The sequence below is a fragment of the Amblyomma mixtum genome, chromosome 9 (genome assembly GCF_055824585.1).
Source record: "Amblyomma mixtum isolate Tamu chromosome 9, ASM5582458v1, whole genome shotgun sequence".
Classification (NCBI taxonomy): domain Eukaryota; kingdom Metazoa; phylum Arthropoda; class Arachnida; order Ixodida; family Ixodidae; genus Amblyomma; species Amblyomma mixtum.
Window position 1 is genome coordinate 104,144,240 of NC_143020.1, and position 21,897 is coordinate 104,166,136.

Genomic DNA, 21,897 nt, shown 5'->3' on the forward strand with positions numbered 1-21,897 from the left:
CCCCCTTTTGGAGCAGACGACAACTAATAAAATAGTTGTCGTCCGCTCCGACAGGGGGCGCAAGGCGTCCGTGGGTGACCACATTACATACCTCATCACTGCGAACAGAGCCATGGATACAACCGAACTCATCGAAGCAGTGAGCGAGTCGTGCTGAAGAGGCAGCCAAAGTGTGTAGTTGTAATGTGTAGTCAAAGTGTGTAGTCAAATAAAGCACTAGTACAGCACAAACAGTGTCTCAGTCAATGTCAAACAGTGCGCCAGGAAAGGCATTCGCCTTGCAGCACTTTAGAGAGCCAAAGTGCCCCCTGAATTTTTTTCATTAGATGCAGTAAATTCAATTTTAACAGTTAGATGTTAATAAGAGCATGTTAAACGATCAATATTCACAAGTATGTTTTAGAAAGATATCACGCTGCCCAGGCAAGCGAACCTGAAAAGCGTTGCTCTGTTAGCCGTTATAGCATATTAAAATTAGAAACTATACATTCATATACCGGCAGAATTTGTGTCAAGGTCAGAGATCACGTGGTTGATGTCAAGTGCGTCCATTTCCCGAAAAGAAGAACCGAAACTTAAAAAGTGTATGTGACAGAAGAGAATCATCTTTTAAATAGGAGTTGTCACAGTCATATTACATCGCGACGATCCCCCACATTTGTCTCTTGTCATGCCTTGTCCCGCAAATGCTTGACAATGATGGAGCGAATTTTATTAATGTAAAATAATAGGAATTAAAAAAAGAGGTATGTGCCGGCCTAAGGAACGTGTTCGTCAAGCATTCAAGTGGCGGCAGCCAGAACTGAAAGTGTTAAGGGTGATAGACAACGTTAAAAAGGCCCAGAAATGATGGAAGGAATTATAGTAAGGATAAGTAGACATTTTTTTAACCGTACGTACAATAAAACAAGTTGACACAAATGTGCGTACACTAGAAAAAACTGAAAAACAACTATAATCAGTTACAACTCAATAATAGTGACTTCAAATGTGCAGAAATATTGTCGACATGCGTGCAATGAAAAACTCTAAGTTCACACCTTGAGTTTTCTGTCGCTCTTTGCTGTATCCGCGCTTCTCAATTGCGCTGCATAGTCAAGATATATGCATAAAATTTACTTTATTCAATAAAATTAAAACATCGTGTATATTCAGTCAACACTGGCGAATGCATACTCATCGGTTGCCGAAAGAGGAAGCCGTTTTGAAAAGTACTTGACGTTGACTAAACGGTCGCTTCAATTCGAATAAACCGGAGGTTCGAATTAACCGAGTTCTGATTAGTCCACTCTGTATATGTTGTTTAGTGGCCTTCTATAAGAACGCAGTCGCCGTTCCAACGTCATCCGTGTCGCGTGATGGCGGGAAGCGCGTCCTTCGATTGACGGGATGTGAGAACGCGCTCCTCAGCTTAGAAAAAGAGTTCGCTTGCTCTGTCTGCTGCGTATGTACGTTTTGGCGCCGCTTTGAGAGCAGCGAAGGCTATAGAAGCACTCGATGTGAACTGGACGTCGTCCAAAGGACGTCCTCTCGGCGATATCTGTGCCGGGAACCTTTCCGGGAGCCGCAGGGTCGTAGTGGTTGCCGTGACGTAACTACAGCTAATTTGGCAGGGGTAACGTTAATGATAATATCGCTAACTTGAAGATTCGGAATGAGATTGCGGAACAAGGTCATGTTGAGGGTATTCTATAGGGGAACTGAGAGAAGAAAAAAATGAAAATGGTCTTGAGACAGATAACAGATGCTCTGTAACAGATTACAGGGTGGACATCGAGGTAAGGGAAACATAGAGAGTGGGGAGATAAGATAAATCGGTGAGGTGCGGGATAGCACTATTTGGGGTCAATGGCAGAGGTTTTTTTTCCTGCAGCCACTAGCTGCTGATGGCTGCTGTGCCGCAGAAGAAAACTCTATGACGTCACAACTATGGGCTCATGTGATCGCCTTTTGAACCAACTATAATGGAGTGTTTACGCGCCAGTTAGCTGTCAGGGGTCAGTGAGAATGTGTCACTTGAGGTGATGCGATCATCCAGTCGATGTGAAAAAGATGGGACGAAATAAACGCGATGCTTTTTACTGCGAAAGCACTAATCAGAAATCTTGTGTGAAGTCTCGGAGTAATTCGGATAACATCGGATTAGTTCGGAGGCGCGTCACAAAAGCTGCAGCCAATAGGAGGAAGCTCGGATAAGCTCGGAGTGCGTCGCGCCAGCAGTAGCTGTAGCCAATGAGAGGGTGACCTTGAGGGTGACCTTGACCAAACCTAACATAGCAACAGCCCACGCAGAAATAACCAGCCAACCAGCCTAAACACATGCTTTTGCACGTCTATTCGGTTTAACTACGTTAAACTCCTGGCCCTTTCCTTTCCCGCCTTTTTTCAGATTGTCACGCCACCAACTAGCCCTGCGCCAATCAGTCTAGAGTTTGAGGTCCCTTTTAGTTCGTTCCGGGTATGGGGCTTTCGTGTATCATTATTTTGTTTTGTTTTTCTATGGAACTTTGCAAGCCAGCACGAATCAGTCAACTAACTGCACCCTCGAACGACGTTTGATGTAGCGAGTTTGACGAAGGCTCATGGTACAAATTACTTCGCTGAATTAGAGATATCGTTGCACAGAAAGACACAGGATGCGATGCTCGGGGAATCAGAGTTTGTCCCTTGCACCGAACAATGGAAAAAATATATATGGGTAGCCGATAGACGATGCGCAGCTGCAATGGTCTGTTGTCCTCACTGCATGCATGCACCAAGGCATATACTATATGCAGTGTGCTTGGCGGATTAAAGAACGTGTAACACATACAAAAAAAATGTAGAGGGCTCTGCAAACATGAAACTGTGCGTTTTGGACGCCCTTGCACATTCTTAACAGTAATTAAAAATTTACCACCAAAATCTACTAGAAACTGTACAGGTCGGGCGATTTCTTAAAGTAATATGTAGACTGACACTGTGTGGCGATGCAACACAGTCTAACCTCGTTATAACGAAACGGTTTGTGACTAAATAATGGATATAACGGATATATAAAGGTAGAAATGACGAATTCCTTTGAAAGCTAGGTCAACACACGATATAACGAAGCTATGGCGATAACAAAGTAATTGCTGGTCGCCTTCAACTTTGCTATAATAAGGCTCAAGGCATTCTTTATCGGGATTTTCCGCCGAATAGGCAGACATAGCTCGGAGACGCTGGTGTCTTCTGAAAGGGGAAATACCCTGCCTGTTCTTCGCCCCGAAGATTGAAGCGTGCGTGACTCGGTGGTAAATCATAAAGGCATGCGCGGCCATTTTGTTGCAACCGGCAATTCGATACAGCACTCCCAGGTCTCACGGAGACTCGCTATGCTTTTGTCGCATTCATTGTTTGGCTATATTTTTCGCGCTGGAATCCCTCCTGCACCATCCACGCATAGTCGTAAGAGATGGCATTATTTCAGTTTTTCCTCTTCATTGTCTTCATGGAAAGCTTTGCCACAGAGCGTTTCACGAACCAAATGCGACGTCGTAAACACATACATGGACGAAGCCGCATACCTCTCGATCGTGGCACTATGGTTATCGCTACGCGATTGCCTTATTAGGGGCCACTATTTTGCTCGTAATGTGCTGCTTTTACCGCCTGACGAAACGACTCTGTGTCAAACACGTGCTCACAACATGCGTTCTGCACGCGAGCGCGAACAACAGAATAAAACGTTAGCATTGACAACGCAAAGCAACGCCCATGCTATTGCCGCGGTTGCCAAACTACAGGGTGTTCGTATTTATCTGTCTGTGTTGTGCAAAATTCTCCTGCGCAAACCACTGACCTATTTCGGCTCAAGCACAGACCACAGGGTAGCTTATGGTGGTCTGCGTTTTTCGATAAATAATTTAACACCGGGACTTGCCTCGACTGCCCGGGATCGGTGAAAAACTGGAGCATACATACATACATACATACATACATACATACATACATACATACATACATACATACATACATACATACATACATACATACATACATACATACATACATACATACATACATACATACATACATACATACATACATACATACATACGCCCCGCCGCGGTGGTTTAGTGGTTACGGCGCTCGGCTGCTGACCCGAAAGACGCCGGTTCGATCCCGGCCGCGGCGGCTGTATTTCGATGAAGGCGAAATTCTAGAGGCCCGTGTACTGTGCGATGTCAGTGCACGTTAAAGAACCCCAGGTGGTCGAAATTTCCGAACCCCTTCACTACGGCGTCCCTCATACCCTGAGTCCCTTAGGGACGTTAAACCCCAGTAAATCAAATCAAATCAATAAATCAAGCATACATACATACATACATACATACATACATACATACATACATACATACATACATACATACATACATACATACATACATACATACATACACACATACATACATACATACATACATACACACATAACGTCGCCAATAGCGTTATAACTAAACTATACCATGGGCCACCCTAACTATACACTAATCAAAGTACTAAACTTCATTTCGCATGTCCTTGGACCTTATACTACGACTTTCACTTTAATATATACACACCTCTCGCCCGGGGCAACGTAATTATGAGGGCTTCGTTGCTGCATACTAAATATCCGGGCGTCCCCGCGCGTCCGCACTAATCGTCTCGTATGCGTAAGCATTTCCTTATGTGCGTACGGAGATAGCGACCTTCGAAACGAGTTCTGCGATCCTAAATAAGAGCAAGGGATACAGAGAAAGAGAGGAAAAAGTACACGAAGAAATAATTTGACTTGATGCAAGGCACTTTATATTCGCAGGGATTTCCCCTGCGCGTTTATTTTTCGCTATTTTTCGTTGACGAAAGTCGACATCGGGACGTAAATATTTCAGCGGTATATACGCTGCGTACAAATGCGTGAAGGAGCAAGTTTGTATTTCGCGGGTTTTACGGGTGGCGTAAGAACGAATTGAACGAAAAAAAAAAAAAACAAAAGAAACTGAGAATGCAAAGATAAAAGAATGATGATAATATCGAGGCTTAATTTGGGACGCCTTGTTCGCCGTTCAGGAATGCGCGCAATGTTCATATTTACTAAATGTATCCTCTCTATACTATACATTCACTATACTATATATATATATATATACTATAAATATTATATAGACTATGTATTCGCAGTGAATATGGCTTTTGTTTGTTTTACAAAGAAGATCAAATATGTAGTTTTGTCGGTTAATTTCAAGGAAATATATGCCTTTTCCCCGTGCCAACTATACCGCTTCAGCTTATTCGTTCAGCCATGCAGTCAGACACACGTGCAAAACATATTCGAAAAAGAACAGCTCTCGTTCCCCTTGGGACTTTCTCACAAATTAGTTTCCTGGGGTGACACACGTTTTGACCCGCTCCAATGTGAGGATTATCTCTGCAAGCTAGTGCTTATCCCACCCACAGAAGCCGTGCACACAGCATAAGGCCACGTTCCGATAGTCCGGGGCCTACCGGCGTCTGGACTTGCTGCCTTGCCCCAGTTAAGACTTCTTTCTTGCGAGAAAGAGAATAGACAGAGCACCACAAAGAAGAAACAGGCGTCGGCCGCCGGTGGAGCAAGGCCAACTCCCCGTGTTCGGCCTGGTTTGGAGGGTAGTGGTAGTGGTGGCGCGAATTTACGTCACGGCGGCTGATCGTCGTGACGTCAAGGCTCGCTCTTTTTTTTTTCAGCGCGCGGGAGGCCGTGACGTCAGCGCCGCCAGCGTATGACGTCACGGCGGCCGGCTTCAGCCGGCTCGGCAAGCCGCCAAATTTAAGGGACTGCCACTTACGTTATCTGCGTGCGACAGGTTTAGGAGCACAGACGATTTTGGGATTGATATTGAGAAATATTAGGTGATAAGGAGAACAAAAAAAGAACAATGACTGTCCAGGCGGTAAAGGCGTCACGTCGACATAGCACGATATTCGCATGGGCGCAGGTTTCTGAAGCGATGTTTTCTTTTTAAATCATTTTTCACTCTCAAAGTTGCATAGTTTCGCCGATAGGCGATGCGCCATCCACGGTTCCATTAAAGTCACTGGAACTCTGAGTTCCAGTGACTTTAGGTTCCATGTTCCATGAACTCAGGCCTGGGGCAGACGATTCCACGCCTGTTCCTGCAACGAAACGTCTGTCAGACCGAAACAACTCGGTTTATTATAACCACGATTCGTTTCCTCGTGTTGATGGTACCGCTAGATACTGTACAGCCACGATCGGAGATAATAATCTAACCTTCAAGTGCCCTTCGGCAACATCGCCGATGCCCCGATAACGTGAATGCTGGTTAACAGCAGCAAAAATAAAATCGTAGCTTAGACAGCCTGCGTGTGGCAATGATTACTCGTTTCCAACGGAGACAAAAAGAGGGGTAAAGGGGGGGGGGGGGGGGGGGGGGGGAAGAAAAAAAAGTAAAGCAGTGGGAATTGTTTTCTAGGAATCGAGCAATCTGAACGACAGCAAGAACTATAATCCTTGGCACAGCGCACTTCACGACGGTAGAGTACTTGACATCGGGCCAGTATGCAGAATAAATGTCGCAGTATTGCTATGGGCTACTTCGTACTAATCGGTGCCGTACACATCATCTAAGTGCTGACTCCAAGTGCTCTGTATATCTATAAAAATCCGGACTGTGATATATATCGCTGGCGTGTCTTGGGGTTATTTTATGCTCGCTACGATCAACTATCTGTAGGAAGGAGCTAATAATTTATATACAAACAAGGATCAAAGGCCGAGCTCCAGAGTCATTGACTCAAGCTGCACCGCCGCTATACAGAAACAATAATTCACACAATTTCCGGATCTTTTTCACGGCGGTTACACTGATAGGGACCGACAGCTATACGGATGGACCGTTCGGGTACATTACGGGACTCGCGCACATACACTTCACTTTGCGCCAGAACAATGGAGCATTAGCATCATGTCGTTAGCCTTTATGTTTCCTTCCTTGATACAGCTGGCTTGCCGTGAAGGCCGCACTGCTAAACGATCCCTGACGCTGGGATTTGGCCGCAGCTAGCTTGTCGTATAAGTATCTATTTCAAATTTCTCTTTAACTAAATTGACCGATACGATTAGCACGTACTAATTTGTACGCAGTTGTTGCAATTGGCCTTAAAACAGATGGCACGTATACAAGGGCGTCCGCAGAACTTTTTCCAGGGGGGTGCACCCGATGTCTGGAGATGGGGGAGGCGGTAGGTTTGTAGTTGTTTTCTACTAGGGCATAAATAATGTCCGTAATTCCAAGGGGGGGCAACCGCCCCCCCTTGCCCCCCCTTCCGGACGCCCATGCACGTATACCAAGGACCGGCCAATAACTCTAAGCCATGGAGGAAAAAGTTTTTTTTTTCCTCCATGCTCTATGGCTCTATGCTGGCCAAGAATCTGGAGGCATAGAATGCTATTCACCAATAAGGAGGGGGTATCGAAAGGAGTCTGTACCGTGAAATAAAAGGCGATTCCAGCGTGGCACTTCGCGGGCTTTATTTGTTCGACCGTTTCGGATATTTCAAAAAGTGCGCCATTTCCGGAAATGCCGCGCGCCCCCGGGGTTACCTGGCAGAATGCTTGCAGGCACGCCCAGAAGCTTCGAAAAGAAACATTCGCCTTGTTCGCCGCCCGACGCTGAGGGGCGCTGTCGGGCCCGTAAGTAACATTTTTTATGTCGACTTCTTTCTTCGCAAATCACCTCGCGCTTTCTTTTTCTTTTTTTTTCTGTGGAGCCGTTTGCGCCGGTCATTACAGGACCGGGCTTGTTCTCCGTATCTCATCGTGCGGTTACACGGCTCTTCATTGGCGTTTTCCGCGTGCAGCACGTATGCGCATCGGCCGACCCTCGTACGATCCATACCCCGCGCAAGGCTACAGGTTCCCTACTGACGCACTCACGCCATATATCGTACGATGCGTCGTGACGATATCGTCGGGCCTGCGGCGTTCGCCACGAGGGGAAGCGCTCGCAGCGCTACGCCGCGTCTCTTTTTTGGAATGCTCGTCGCCCGGCGAACAACGCTTCAGGTAAATATACATCTTCGACGACTCGCGGTTCCCCCGTCTGGCGACTCATTTACATATTCCGCGCGATGCCCGTAGCGAGCCAGCCAGCGACGGAAGCCGCGTTAAACCACGTCGGTACCGCGGGCGCTTCCCGGTGTGTGTGCGCCTGGCAGTAGCAGACGACGCGCGCTTCGCAGGGCCTTGTGTGTGTGCTCAGGGGATTGGTCGCGGCGGCCGGAATGAATGAACACCGCCACCGCGGGATAAGCGTGTGCGATCAGTGACCTCCGGTGCCGTCCCGGCCTTGTCAGTGCACATCTCTTTCTATCGTCGCCAGCCCGTGCTTCTTATCAGCCGAAAAGGACGCGCTACAATCACGCTCCCCATGGCATCGCGACGCTGCTGTTCGTCTCGGGTACGTAACCGCGCGCTCGTCTGCTGCTTTGCGTGCAGCTGGAGAGAGCGGCGAGCTAGGCCTAACGTTTCCTCATTTCTTCGCCGCCGATGTCGTCTGCCGGCCCGCTCGTGTTTTCACCCACGTTTTTAATGCTGGCTGTGTTCAACGCTGTCGTCTCTTTTTTGCCGCGCTGTGGCAGCGGCGCGATTAAGGGCTCATTAGCGCGGCTCTGTTATATACCCGCTAATCTCTCTCGCGTCCCGTCTGTCTTGATTATCGCGGCGGTGCTGGGAAAAAAGAGCACAGTGTGGTGTGTGTGCTTCGTTTCGCAACAACTTGACCCGAGAACGCTTTCGTGCGGCTAGCTGCATGGCGTGCCTCTGGTGGAAGGTGCGGCGATGGGTGGCGAGGGCAGCCAAGCAGAGAATAGAAACAAAAAAGGACAAAAAACCACGAAAGAGAGAAGCAGGGAGGGGGGCACGGTGGGAGGAAAGTACAGTGGTGTGTAATATACGTACGCGAGAAAACCTGGCGAGAGAATAAAAGAAGGCAAAGGCTTGTGGAATCTTTTTTCTTCTCAGGCAGCGGCCGAGGCCAAAGATTTTGTGCGCGGTTTTTCCGTGTGATGTCCTTGAATTGTGCCTCTTTCCCCCACGACCTGCGTTTCACGTCATAGGACCGAATTTACCCCCCTCTTTTTTCCGGAGGGACACGCATAAACCGGGCATTCGTATTATTTCTTGTCCGCCCTCGGGCTAGCTACCACTCTCTCTGGGTTTATTTTGATTCAAAAAGCCGTCATTTTCTTGTTATTACTTTTTGCCCGCGCTTATACGCATTCTTGCGCTCTCAGGTAGGAGGGGGAAGTCGATTTATTCTTTCCTTTTTTTGTTGTTGAACAGTCGGCCGGTGACGACTTGTTGCGCGCTCTTATGGTGGCTGCGGCGGGGAAAACGAAAGAATTGCGAAAAAGAAATGCGTTCTTCCTGACTGACGCCGAGTAGTAGACAGACACTCTTCGGCCGAGGAGCCGCTGACATCTCAACCGACGAACGCGCGCGGTTCGGTCCTGCCGTGTATAGGAACCGCGAAAAGATGTTCTCGCGACTGCTGCAGAAGTTGTCAAGTAAGTGACACGTTTGACGGATATTTGTGGGCCGCAACGCCGAAGGTTCATCCGCGTCGTAGTTTCGTTTCCCCGTTTTATACTTTTTTTTTTTTCTCACGGCCGCCTGTCTTTGTCGGTATGATTACTCGGCGAATGGGGCGTGATACCCGTACGGAAAGTTTCAGTGATCAGCCCAGCCCTCTCTGCGTTTTCGAAGTGTACTTACTTGGATCGAGGGATTCAATCTGTGGCCAAGTTTCACCCAACCACGGGCCTTGCTGTGGCCAACATTTGTTGCGTGGTGGTCGGGCCCTAATCGTCTGCCAGCTACTCGCCTTGTTGGTACAGCGTTGATGCACTTTGTACCATGAATCCGTATTCTGTACCAATATGCATGATGATTAAAAAAAAAGAAAGTGGAATGAATGGATGTTTTATCAGGAAACAGACATATGCTTCCCCAAGTTCTTAGTTACGGTTGCTAAAAGTTTCTTCAGTTGGATGATTCCCTTCTGAGTTGTGATAGCACAGGGATATTGTACTCTGTGCTGCATATACAGTACACTATGCAATCTCTGTAGTGCATACCCAAAAGCAGCTTTATGTTGTGCCACTATGGAAATATATTGAGTAATGGTGTACATGTATATATTGTGAAACATTGAAATGCACATTGCATCTATCAGGGCCTGACATGAACAAGTGTTTGAATGCCAACCTGAGGTTGTATGACCATTAAATCCATTAAGTCCCATGAGATCTGGATTTTCAATACCTAATTTGTCAAGGCAACCACAGTAAAACATTGAAGTGTTACACAACAGTCAGTGTGCTCATTCTGCGATTACAATAGGTGTTTGCGTGCAAGATAGGTGCTGGGAAGGATCTGTGAGAAAACATTGTCAAGAGTTGTAGACCCTCCGTTTGGTTGACGTTGAGCTGGATTTGCATCTTCCCCGTGGTACTTCCTATCTTGTCTGTTTAACAACTGATAAAAGGAAGCTTTCACCACTATCAGCAAACACTCTCCATGTGTAGTACGTTCATTGTGGGTGGAGATATGCAAGCTTTCATAGCATATGCGCCGTGCAGTGTTTGTAATACGTTTGGTTACTGAACAACTTTTGCTTTACGCTTCCTTTTTGTGATGGTAGTGCTACGCTGACTCCAGATAAGCAGTTTGTGCTACAGAGGTGTGGCTGACGTCATATTTGCGCGTGTTTCTAATGTGCAAAGTCGCATTTATCAGCATTGACAGTACGAACCCTAGCGGACCTTGGTACACGTGAAAATGTATGTGGGAGAGGGGATACCCATGACCTATTTCAAAATTATATTAGGAGGCAGGTGAAAAAAGCATCTTGGAGTACTTGAAATAAATTGTTAGGATGTTTTGAGAGCATTAATGCAAGGAACATGGTAGTCTTCATTTTTGCTGAAAAAGAAAAAATGGGCACAGTGCTATTATGTTCAGTGCAGTCTATTCGGATTCTTAGTACGCTGCTGAATACCTTAGCATGAAGGTCAGTCTATTGAACCAGACTAACTAGAAGGAACGTGGCAAGCGAACGAGTGTTGATACGGAAATGTACATTGAGAGTGTCTATCTGCCTATTGCGAAGTGATACTTCTCGCAATTCAAGGGAAAGGCAGTCAAGGTATATTCGAACGCCTCATTCATTGCTGAATACTTTCTTGGGAGCACCAGTACATTGGGCACTGCCTTCTGTTCTTGTGAAACTCGATGAACAGATATGTGAAATGGTAATGGGAGTCTGGCATCGTAAATGCCTTGTCCATTTTGACCAGCTTCATTGTGGCTTCTACTGTATGCCATCATTCTGACGTGGCTTCCCGTTGTGATGTGACCTGACGAGCTCCATGATGGAGACCGACGCATAACGATAGCTTCTGTCTGAGGTACAGGTCTGAGCAGGTGGGGACTAGCAGGTTAGAGAAACACGCTGTCTTTTGCCGCACCTCTTGCTTTATTATGTTAAGTTCATAAAATCAAGGAGTTAAATTTTTTTCTCGTTCCACTTTGTGTCGTCGAGCAGGTCCCCCCGAGGCCCCAGCCGAGATGAATGGCGCCACCGAGGTCAAGGGGCGCACTGACCTGCAGCGGCTTGAGTCCCTAGCTGCCCACAACGGGGTCAACACCTCACCTGTGCGCATCGTGGTTGAGCCCTGCTGGGACGACGAAGGCGGCGCTGTGACTGCCAACAGCGCCCACCTCTTCAACGGCGCCAACCTCAACGGCTTTGGGTGAGCTCAGTGGGCTGGGTGGCATTGTAATCATCGCCATTGGCAGGCATCAAATTTGGAACAGCTGCGAAGCGCAGCGTGTGTTTCTGCAGTTGTCAGTGGGCAGCAATAAGTCGTTGAGTCCGTTCGCAGCCTTAACCAGAGAAACAGCATGGTAAGCGTGTAGTTTGTAGCAGTGCTCTCGTGCTAACCATGTGTTAAGTGCATATTTTAGGAAAGTTTCATCAGGGAGAGTGTCTTTTTAGCACTTCTGCTACCTCTTGGGAAACCATATCTACCGGGTTGCTAGTCTTTGTTCAAGCTCGTTCCTGTTCATCCGGAAATCAACAATCTCTCCTTATCATGTTGGCAAAATCCTATGGATTAACAGCTCTGCCAACCCAATGGACATTAAAACTTCTATGGACGTTTTGCGGACGTTCAGGACGTCTTGCGGACGTTCATGATGTCCACAGTATGTCCAAGGGAGTTCCAGTGCACATTGGGAAGGTGCCTGTGATGAAAACTTCAGCAAGCCTGGAGACTGGTGTTTCTTTTTCTTCTGCGAAGTTGGGTGTAAATTGACCTCCACCAAGCTAGATTTGCTTTTGTCAGTCTCTACGACTTTTCGAATTTTCCGAGGTTCATGAATGCATGCTGGTGTTGTGCCTGTGCTACCACAAGACGAGATGGAACCAAATGAAGGCGCAGTGAGATTGGTGTGGACGCTGCCTTGGCTTCCACCCTGTAGGCATCTTACGCGACTGCTTGTCCCTTCTCGCTCGTGTTCTGCTGCGGAGATGATGCCTTGGTATTCATCATTTCAGTGCCTTGCAGAGACTCCATGCACAGAATTGTAAAGAGAACAGCTGCACTAAGAACGTGGGGTCCTGCGTGGTAGTCGTATCGGCAACAGTGTCCCCTCGACCACTTTCACTTCTTCTCTGGTGTTTCTAATTTCAGCCCGTCTCTCTTTCCTCCTTGCGTAATCCACTCGAAGCCACGCCACTCTTATCGGGACCCAAAGTCAACATAGGAGAATCGTCGCCTGTCATATCAGCATCAAGGACACACTCATTTGGGATGCACTAGATGTCCTTTGAGGTCATGTTGGGACATTGTCGCACAAATTGTCCATATATGTTTGCTACCTTGCCTTCATCGTAAATGTTTGGTGCTTCTGACTTTCAGCCGGGCAGTTGCTTTTCTCGCATGGCATTCGGAGTTGTAATCTTCTTATCACCAGCAGAAGCCACAAGCAGGATGTGCGGAAACCTTGTCTACCTTAAGGGTACTCGCAGGCGTGTTGTCTTCCACAGGAGTCGAGTTGTGGTTTCAGGTGCTGTGCATGTGACGTCCGCGTGACCTGTCTTCAGTGTTTCCAGTTTCAACTGTTCTTGCTTTCCTCCTTGCATAAGAAGCGCCCCTTATCAGCAGTGAAACTGGCCCCTCAAAAGTGAGGGGGAGATAGTGACAGTTTCCCCTAGTATCAGCTCCAAGCCCCCCCCCCCCCCCCCCCCCCCCCCTTCATGCACCTGCCTTCGTCTCAATCACCGTCTAGTCCATTTCCCCCTTTAGAGAGAGCGAGCGGCACGATTGTGCGGAAGCTTTCCCTTCGCCAAGTCCTTATCTGGTCACGGCCCGCAGCAGTGCTCTCAAGTTCTAGATCAGCTGGCTACATCGTACGAGCGGCCACGCGATCGTCTGCGTCGTCTGAGCAGGCATTATCTCGGCACCGGCACGCTTGAATATCACCTCCCGCCGGTGTCCATGTGTCTCAGATGGCCTGGCGTCGTGGAAGAGTGGAGTTGCTGCGCAAGACGGAGTTAGCGCGTTCGCATCGTGGTCGCTTCGGTGTGCAGTTTGTGGTTGTTTTCCAGAGTCGGTTGTGACTTCCTTCCTGTGTGGAGTGGCAGCGAGGTTCATCCTGAGCGGCCGTTAATAGTGAAAAGGATGTGGAAGTGTTTTGGTTGGAGTGTGTGATCTGCGGCTGTTGAAGTTTGAAGACGGTGGTGGGCCGTGATGTCCGTGCAAGCTCGTCATTTCGTGCCAAATGCCAGCATCTGCGATAAGTCTCAGTGACGGATAGCCCCCTTTTCTTTTTTTCTCTGGAGCAGCCCGAAAGTGGGTGCCTCTTGAACAGTTTCGTTTTGTTGAGGGAATCTTTGAGTGGTAGTCAACAATGGAAGCAATTCAAGAAGTTCAAGTGAACGGGTACGAAAGTTGATTCTTTTATCCTGCAGCGAGATTCTTTGGTGTGGCTGTCGTGTGGTGCTTTGTTATTCACTTATGTTGATGAGAAATATTTAGTAATACTTTTCTCTTTCGTGTCTTCGTGCCTTTTTTTGTCATTAGTTCATTCATTCTTTCGAGCATGTTGTCTTTGAGTGCCTTGCAAGAAAGTGAGTGATGAAATTTAGTACTTGGAAGCGGAGTGCCTGGTATTGCATTTCGAGCTATATTCATAGGTTCGTGAAATGTGGAAGATAATTCTTTTAATATGGTTTGATGTGTGAGTTTTGAATTTCAAGTATTTGTTTCATTGCAAGTGTTGACTTCCTAATTGTCATGATCTTTTTGACTGACAAACACATCGCAGTACAAGTGATGAAGGTTCTATTGCAGATAAGTCACTTCTTAGTGATGCTAGGAACTCCTAAACTTACTACTGCTTGGCCTGAGAGATGTTAAGCTTAAATTTTGTCAAGTGTGGTGGCTTTCAGCATCAGCATGTCTGCTTGCAAATGTCCCGATTTGTAATGGCCTCTAACCTAAGTTGTTTGTCTTAAGTCAGAAGCACCAAAGATTTCTGATGAAGGCAAGGTAGCTAACATATATGGCCAATTTGTGCGACAATGTCCCAACATGACCTCAAAGGACATCTAGTGCATCCCAAATGAGTGTCTCCTTCATGCTGATACCCATGAAGGACACACTAGTTGTGGTGTGACTTATTAGTTGTTTGTTTATCATCATAGTATCATTGTGGCTCAGGGCAGGATGGTAATAATAGTATTTAAAGTGTCGCTACTTATTCTCACATAATTTTTTTTAGAATTAATGGTAGTGCACTTTTACGGTACTCTGCTTCTGTGCTCATTACAGTATCCTGTACTACACAGCAGTTTAACTTGTTTGAGTTGTTTAACATGACTGGCCACCTGAAACTGACGTAAGTGTTGGTTCACTCACATGAAACATTTCACAAAAACCAAACTGGCCAGCATGGCACTGTGCCTCTTGTTGGTGTTTTTCACATCCAGAGAGTGCTTGTGCCTGATGGGAAATAAAATGTGCAAAGTAAATGAATTGCACAGTGCAAAAATACTTCAGCAAAGTGCTGTAACATCTGTACCCTTCTCTCAGATGTTCCAGTTGTGTTACTGCCCTCAATCTGTTACCTCAGTGCTTTGGTTCATTCAGGTTCCTTGTTTAATTTCTGAGAAGTTTCTGAGAAAGCTTTCCTTTGTAGCTGTATGGCTGCGCTTGGGTTAATGTCAATGAATAATTACTCCCTTATTACAAATCTACTCCACCTTGGGGGATTCCCCTAAACATTTAACCAACACTGTTCCCACTTTGAGTTATTGATCAATTTGTTCTCGCCCTACCATGAGCTTGCCGTCCCGGTTAGCTCAATTGGTAGAGCGACTGCTCCGGTGAAGCGGTGGTCCCGGGTTCGAACCCCGGACCAGGACGAATTTTTCTTTAACTGCGAAGTTTCTGAGAAAGCTGTATAGCTTTCCTTTGTAGCCGTATGGCTGCACTTGGGTGGACGTCAATGCGTAATTACTCCCTTATTACAATACTAGTTTCAAGTAATTAAAACTTAGGCAACTAAGCACCTCTGCTCTCGCTGAATGTTGCACTATATGTCATTAGGTAAAGCCTGTATAAGCTGCCCATTGAGAATCGCTCGCCTAACATTGGAATTGCCTTGTAGCAGGTAAACATGCTTGCTAGCATGTATGTCACGCATTAGGGTTGTTTTGAGTCTCCACACTGTTTCAGTCGTTTTTGCCCTAATCAAGGCAGTCCCGTGATGTGGTGAGCGCTTCTCATTACGAAAGCCATTTGCCTCGGGCCATCAGCAAAGTGGCCTTGGACTGGGCATGGTGCCCAGTCTTGTGACTATAGGGGGAAAAAAAAGCTGCTAAGTTGCAAGGACGAGTTTGGAAGTGTAGATGTAACAACATGCTTTATTAGTTAATTCTTGGTGGTGCTTGCATCTTCTTACTAAGGTTCTGAGTACGGATAGATTTGTAGGCTTTTTTCTGTGCATGCTTTTCATTTGCTCTCAGAATAACGCATATTGTCGAATTCGATACATCCCCAACCCAGAATGGTTTCAGAGCTCAACGGAGTCTGAACTGAGCCCAAATATATTCTCGAGTTCAAATGGGACCAGCGGTTGACGGTAGGGATCATTTGCATGCTGTAGGCTTTGCAATATGTCATGGAAGTTAGCAGAAAGGCAGTTTAATGGCCAGGCATTAAAGTCCCGTTCCTGAACAACTGACACTACACACAGTGTGTTAAGGAATCCTTTGTGGTCCAGGTAAATTTTACTCTTTTTTTTGTTTTAAGAATAAAGTACTTACTGACTGATCAAGGATGGATGCATGCTGTTCAAACAGACAGGCAATGTTTTGAACTAAAAACAATGGTTACGGGATTCTGCTGGTCCATTCTGATAAAAACAAAGCAATGATCGAAGAAACATCTCTTGCACCATGCCACAAAATCAAGGGAAGACTCTTGAAGGTACTCAAGTAACACTTGTTGCTGGGCTAGTCGGTGCATTATTCTTGTCGCATTGTCCTGTCCACCTTTCTTGTGAGTGTCTTGTGTTTTAGCGTGTTGTCCTGTCCACCTTTCTTGTGAGTGTCTTGTGTTTTACGCCAACTTTTGTACGAAGACTCTTGAAAATATAAACGCTTTCTTCAGAAATGCTAGAAAAGGTGCAGAAAATGCGTGATCAGTGCGACTACCGCTCTTTGGCATTTTAAAGACCTAGCAAGACCACCTGTCTTTTTTTTTTTTCACTGTGCAGCAACGGTCCGCGACCACTGTTCACGATAGACTGCTCCGACGAGGAGACCGACGACCCTGGCAGCCCCAGTGGTCGTTTCATGGGCGATGAGCTGAGGCGCAATCGGTCTCGAGCAAAACTATTCAGGTGAGTGTGTTGCGCTCCCTGCATATTTGCCGGTTGCATTATTTTGAGCGCAGTTAAGGGAGCAAGTGCAGGTTGCTTCTTATGATCATCAGCTAGGCCCTGTGCAAGATGAGAGAGGCCTCTCACAATTTCCATTTGCCCCCGTCTTGGGTTAGTTGCGATCACCGTGCGTCAGTGAATTTAAGTTAAGCGCCTGCTGTTGTTCTTTGCCACTGCGGGATGTTTCTTTCCCCTTGGTATCTATCTACTCTTCATCCTTCGGTTTCCTGTCTTCAAGAAAACAGCAAGCTCAAACTCAAACTTCGCTGCATTGCTACATCATTAATGTCTGGCGCAGTGATGTCGTGAATGATTAGGAAAAACTCGTATTCAAGTTGTGCGGCTGAAAAAGTGACTCTGTATGGCGAATATATTCATGGAGTATCTGAGATGACCAAACATCAGTGTGTAAAAATTGATTCAACAAGCAGGGGATGGGAGTCTACATGTAGTTAACATTTGTAATGTCACAAAGTGTTGCCTCTAGAAATCACCTGAACTGAGGCCACTGAAATGGCAGGCTTTAAAATCTATTTTCGCTAAAATTTAAACGCCCCCTGGTGGTCATATTTGGCAGAAATGGTTAGGACAGGAGAACCTTCAGGGAAACATTGATTAAAAAATGTGAACCACCCAAAGACCCCAGGGCTGCCCATTAAGGGTGTTGAAAGAACTAAGCCACTGCTTGGGATTCATCAGAACGGATAAACTTTTTTCTTTTGTATCAGAGTGTAATGGCATATGAGCGAGAAATTGTTGTTCTTTTTGTTTGCTGTAGTCTAGTGAGAAGACCTTAAAGCGTACGGCAAGTCCTACCGCATCTTTTTTCTGCTCTATTCTAGTCGTTCTGGCTTGAAGGCCTTCACAGAAGTGTCGGCAGAGGCCTGTAGTGGCGTTTTCGAGGAACCCGGTTGACGATGACTTCTTTCCCTTTGTTTCTTGTTTCTAGTTTTGCTGCGAAGGCACGGTTGCGGGCGTGAGTATTGAGTCAGCTGCGTGTTTTGTACAGTCGCGTTGTCGGTGTAGCGTGCAGAGTCCCTTGTCCTGTGAAAGAAAGTGTGTCCTGGCATTATCGTTGGCGGTAGCTTTCTGTTCTGGCCCTAGGAAGGGGAAAAAAATTGCGTTGTTTGTGATGTGTTTACATGCATGCTTTTCTGTCCGCAGAAGCTTTGTCGATGAGCACATTGTGTAGTGAATGTGTCCATGCTTAACGAAGTGTGCGTTTTTCTGTGTGTTTTGTGTTGTGTGTGGAGAACTGTTTTCCTTGCACATGATGGAAATTGCAGGTTAAGTTGGACTTGTGTAAATGTGTACGCACTTCTGTGCTGTGAAAGGTGAAAAAATTTCAGGAAATTGGAAAAATAAATGTTTGCTGTAGTTATGCTGTCGTTGTTCGCAACAATAACCTCTTTATGGCAATTAAGGTTTTTATATATATATATATATATATATATATAGTGTCAGGAACCTTGAACATCAAGCCACTGAAGGGAGAGTGATCTATGTAGCGAGTGTAAATATGTACATCTAAAACTGTGAGTGCTTTCTGTTTGTTCTGTGCGGCTTTTATGTGGCATTCGTTGTGGCGTACTGTTTGGCGAAGACGTCATTGAATGCTTTTAATGTGTGTGGTGTCAACTTTCGTGGCATTCGGTTCACGTCTCTTCAACTACCCTGTAACTGGTGCGCACCGCAATACCAGCCCTATGACAAAATTTAATCTGGCATGTGCAACAACATGGGCTCGCACAGCTTGCAAAAAATACTTCGTAAGGGAGCACCCCAATCAGCTGCAGGTGAAATCTTCAGCAGTGCACATTCTGAGAAAATTGCTAATTGATTATGTGAACCTATTTTTAATGAGTTTCTCGCGAGTGAAGAGTTTGAATGAACAAAATTGAATGTCCCATAGGCTGATAGTGGGAGAAAAGCATACCGTGTGAGTGCCTTACAAAGCAATAGAAGAGAAGGTGTAGCATTTAGCACCAATCTGGACACTGGTGTCCAAACTGTGCAACCAGTTTGGGACTAGTTTGAAGAGACGTGCATCTGAAGCTCATTAGGTTCTCATTGTTCCATTTTCGTTGTTCCCCCTTCTTTGCCCATGGCCCCATGCAGACAGTCTATGTCGGGTGCTCATCTGTCCGCTGAGGACCGCGAATATGGGAAGGGCCAGAAGGACTTCATCGTGGCCACCCCCGAGGAGTTTGTCAGCCGCTTCGGAGGCCGGCACGTCATCAACAAGGTGAGTCCGCTTTCGTGTCACAAGCATATCCAAACCAGCTTTCTTTGAAGCCACGCTTTGTGTGCTGCTGTGCAAACTGCCGGCGACAAACGGTCTGCTATAAGTTGTGCAGTATTTAGCGTTGCTTTTAGTTGGGGGGGGGGTGCCCAGCAAAGGTAGTTGTGCTTACCCGCAAACTACGCCTTCATGGGTGTTGCTCATTGTGACGCAGGTCCTGATAGCCAACAACGGCATTGCGGCCGTGAAATGCATGCGCTCCATCCGAAGATGGGCCTACGAGATGTTCAGCAACGACAAGGCCATCCGCTTTGTCGTCATGGTGACGCCAGAGGACCTCAACGCCAATGCAGGTAAGAGCACCGTGTGCCTCAACTTGGTTCAGTTGTGACTGCGAGCTGAGTGAATGAGGTTTGTGAGGTGGATTGTGAGAACATGGGGCTTGTTACCATTGCTGCCATGCTGTTGATTTAACCCCGGCTGTGACACCAAAACGAAACGCAGAAGGTGCCCATGTGCTGTGTAATGTCAGGATGGCTGAAGTTGGTGTGCAGAGCTCCATTATGGCGCCTCTTTCTCTCTTCCTTCTTTCACTGTTTCCTTCGTTCCTTCCCTCACAGCATGGTTGAGGTGTCGACCAAAAAGCGAGACAGTTACCGTGCTTCTTCTTTTCACCTAACCTATTTTCGTTTAAATTTTGTAAGGATAATGGCTAATATGCATGGCAGAGACATAGACATCGATTGATAACTGAAACTTGTCAGAGGTGGCCGTGTGCTGTCTAGGAACTGTTGGCAGTGTAACCAGCTACAATTTAACGCACTAGCGAGGAACTTTCACCAGCATCCGATTTGCGTTCTTCTAAAACGAGCAAGTTTGGACATACACATATATCAGTGCCTGATGCAGATGCTCATCGTATGCGCACCTTAGGTGGAGGTCCTCCGCAAAGTGCGGTTTCACATGAAACTTCATTTTTTCCGTGCACAGAGTACATCAAGTTGGCGGACCACTGTGTGCCAGTCCCGGGTGGCTCCAACAACAACAACTACGCCAACGTGGATCTCATCCTGGACATCGCGAAGAGGGTCGGTGCACAGGCCGTGTGGGCTGGATGGGGACACGCCTCCGAGAACCCCCGGCTCCCCGAGCTACTCTCCAAGAACAAGATTGCCTTCATTGGTAAGTGCCCTGTACTACTAAGGATGGCATGATGAGCTTTGCTGATCCTTTAGGACCACTAAGGATTATGTTTCGGTCACTTGGCATTTTAGAATCATTTAGCTTCGTCTGACTCAATGAACGAGCGACAGTCTGGAGATGGCAGAATCTGATGGAAGAGGTGATAAGTGTTCCAAGAAGCAGTTGCTTTCCTGAATGTTACACCGAAGTAAATGCTTGTTTGCGTCAGTCCTCAGTGTTTTTGCCATTGGCTAGTAGATTCAGCAAAGAGACTGTCATATTTGTGCTTTGTATGGACTGTAGACATGTATGCATGGTGCATCCAGTGCATGTATACACGCAGCTTTGCCAGCATTTTTTATAGTTGATCTGACAGTGGTACTGCAATGCTGTTGTGTTTCTGAGAGCATGTTACTGGTTCTTTGAAACTAATGCTGTGATTAGGAAGTGAGGGCCGTAAGGTCAGTTGATAAGTCGTTATTGATCTGAAAGGACCACAACAGCACAGGATTGCAGGGGGCATTGTTGTCTTCTTCAGTTGTCCCATGTTGTTGCAGTTCTGTGGGTCTGTGGATTTATGATTAGTTGTTTCATTAACAGCTATGGGCCACTAGTATATGTTGCCTTAATACGTTGCCGAAATGTAAGGGGCCACTTCCGTTTCTCCTGTGTCCCAACCCTCCAGGTCCTCCGGAGAAGGCCATGTGGGCGCTGGGAGACAAGATCGCCTCCTCCATCGTGGCGCAGACGGCCAACGTCCCCACACTCCCCTGGAGTGGCTCCGGCCTGAAGGCTGACTGGAACGAGGAAGAGGGCCACAACCCCAAGAAGCCCCTAAAGATCAAGCCCGAGCTGTACCGCAAGGGGTGCGTGACGGGCGTGGACGACGGCCTGGAGGCGGCCCAGCGCATCGGCTTCCCCGTCATGATCAAGGCCTCCGAGGGGGGCGGGGGCAAGGGCATCCGCAAGTCTGAGTCACCCGACGACTTCCCCCAGTGCTTCCGGCAGGTGCAGAGTGAGGTGCCCGGCTCGCCCATCTTCATCATGAAGCTGGCGACGTGTGCTCGCCACCTGGAGGTGCAGCTGCTGGCCGACCAGTACGGCACGGCCATCTCCCTCTTTGGCCGTGACTGCTCCATCCAGCGGCGGCACCAGAAGATCATCGAGGAGGCGCCCTGTGTGGTGGCCAAGCCGCAAGTGCTCGAGCACATGGAGCGGGTGCGTCTTGTTGAGAACGTCCCGAAATGCCAGTGGTGATTGTTCGTGTGCTCTGTTTGTGCTTCTGAATTGGTCTAGTTGGGTTTTTAGCTTTTAGTTAGAGGTTAGCCTCCATATGTACAACCTCCAGAAAGGAAGTTAGCGTCAAAATCCCCCCCTCCCCCCCCCCCCAAAAAATAAAAAATTTTGCCCCCCAAAAATTTTGCCCCCCAAAAATTTTGCCCCCCAAAAAGTGAGT

The 21,897-nt window shown here is 47.1% G+C and overlaps 1 protein-coding gene across 10 annotated transcripts in view; it reads left to right on the forward strand.

Annotated features, from left to right (window-relative positions):
• Positions 1 to 21,897, forward strand: part of ACC (acetyl-CoA carboxylase) — an 82,835-nt gene that overhangs the window by 17,169 nt on the left and 43,769 nt on the right. For 4 of the 10 annotated variants that reach the window (XM_089561046.1, XM_089561048.1, XM_089561052.1 and 1 more), the window contains exons 2-8: positions 11,613 to 11,820; positions 16,853 to 16,978; positions 17,967 to 17,993; positions 19,136 to 19,262; positions 19,474 to 19,612; positions 20,250 to 20,441; positions 21,127 to 21,659. In XM_089561046.1, coding sequence (XP_089417172.1) covers positions 11,613 to 11,820; positions 16,853 to 16,978; positions 17,967 to 17,993; positions 19,136 to 19,262; positions 19,474 to 19,612; positions 20,250 to 20,441; positions 21,127 to 21,659 — 1,352 coding nt within the window. Of the gene's footprint in view, positions 1 to 7,680; positions 7,700 to 7,768; positions 8,072 to 8,156; positions 8,466 to 9,171; positions 9,574 to 11,612; positions 11,821 to 13,431; positions 14,014 to 16,852; positions 16,979 to 17,966; positions 17,994 to 19,135; positions 19,263 to 19,473; positions 19,613 to 20,249; positions 20,442 to 21,126; positions 21,660 to 21,897 lie in introns of those variants that run through there. The other 6 variants (XM_089561055.1, XM_089561053.1, XM_089561054.1 and 3 more) reach the window with 6 other exon arrangements.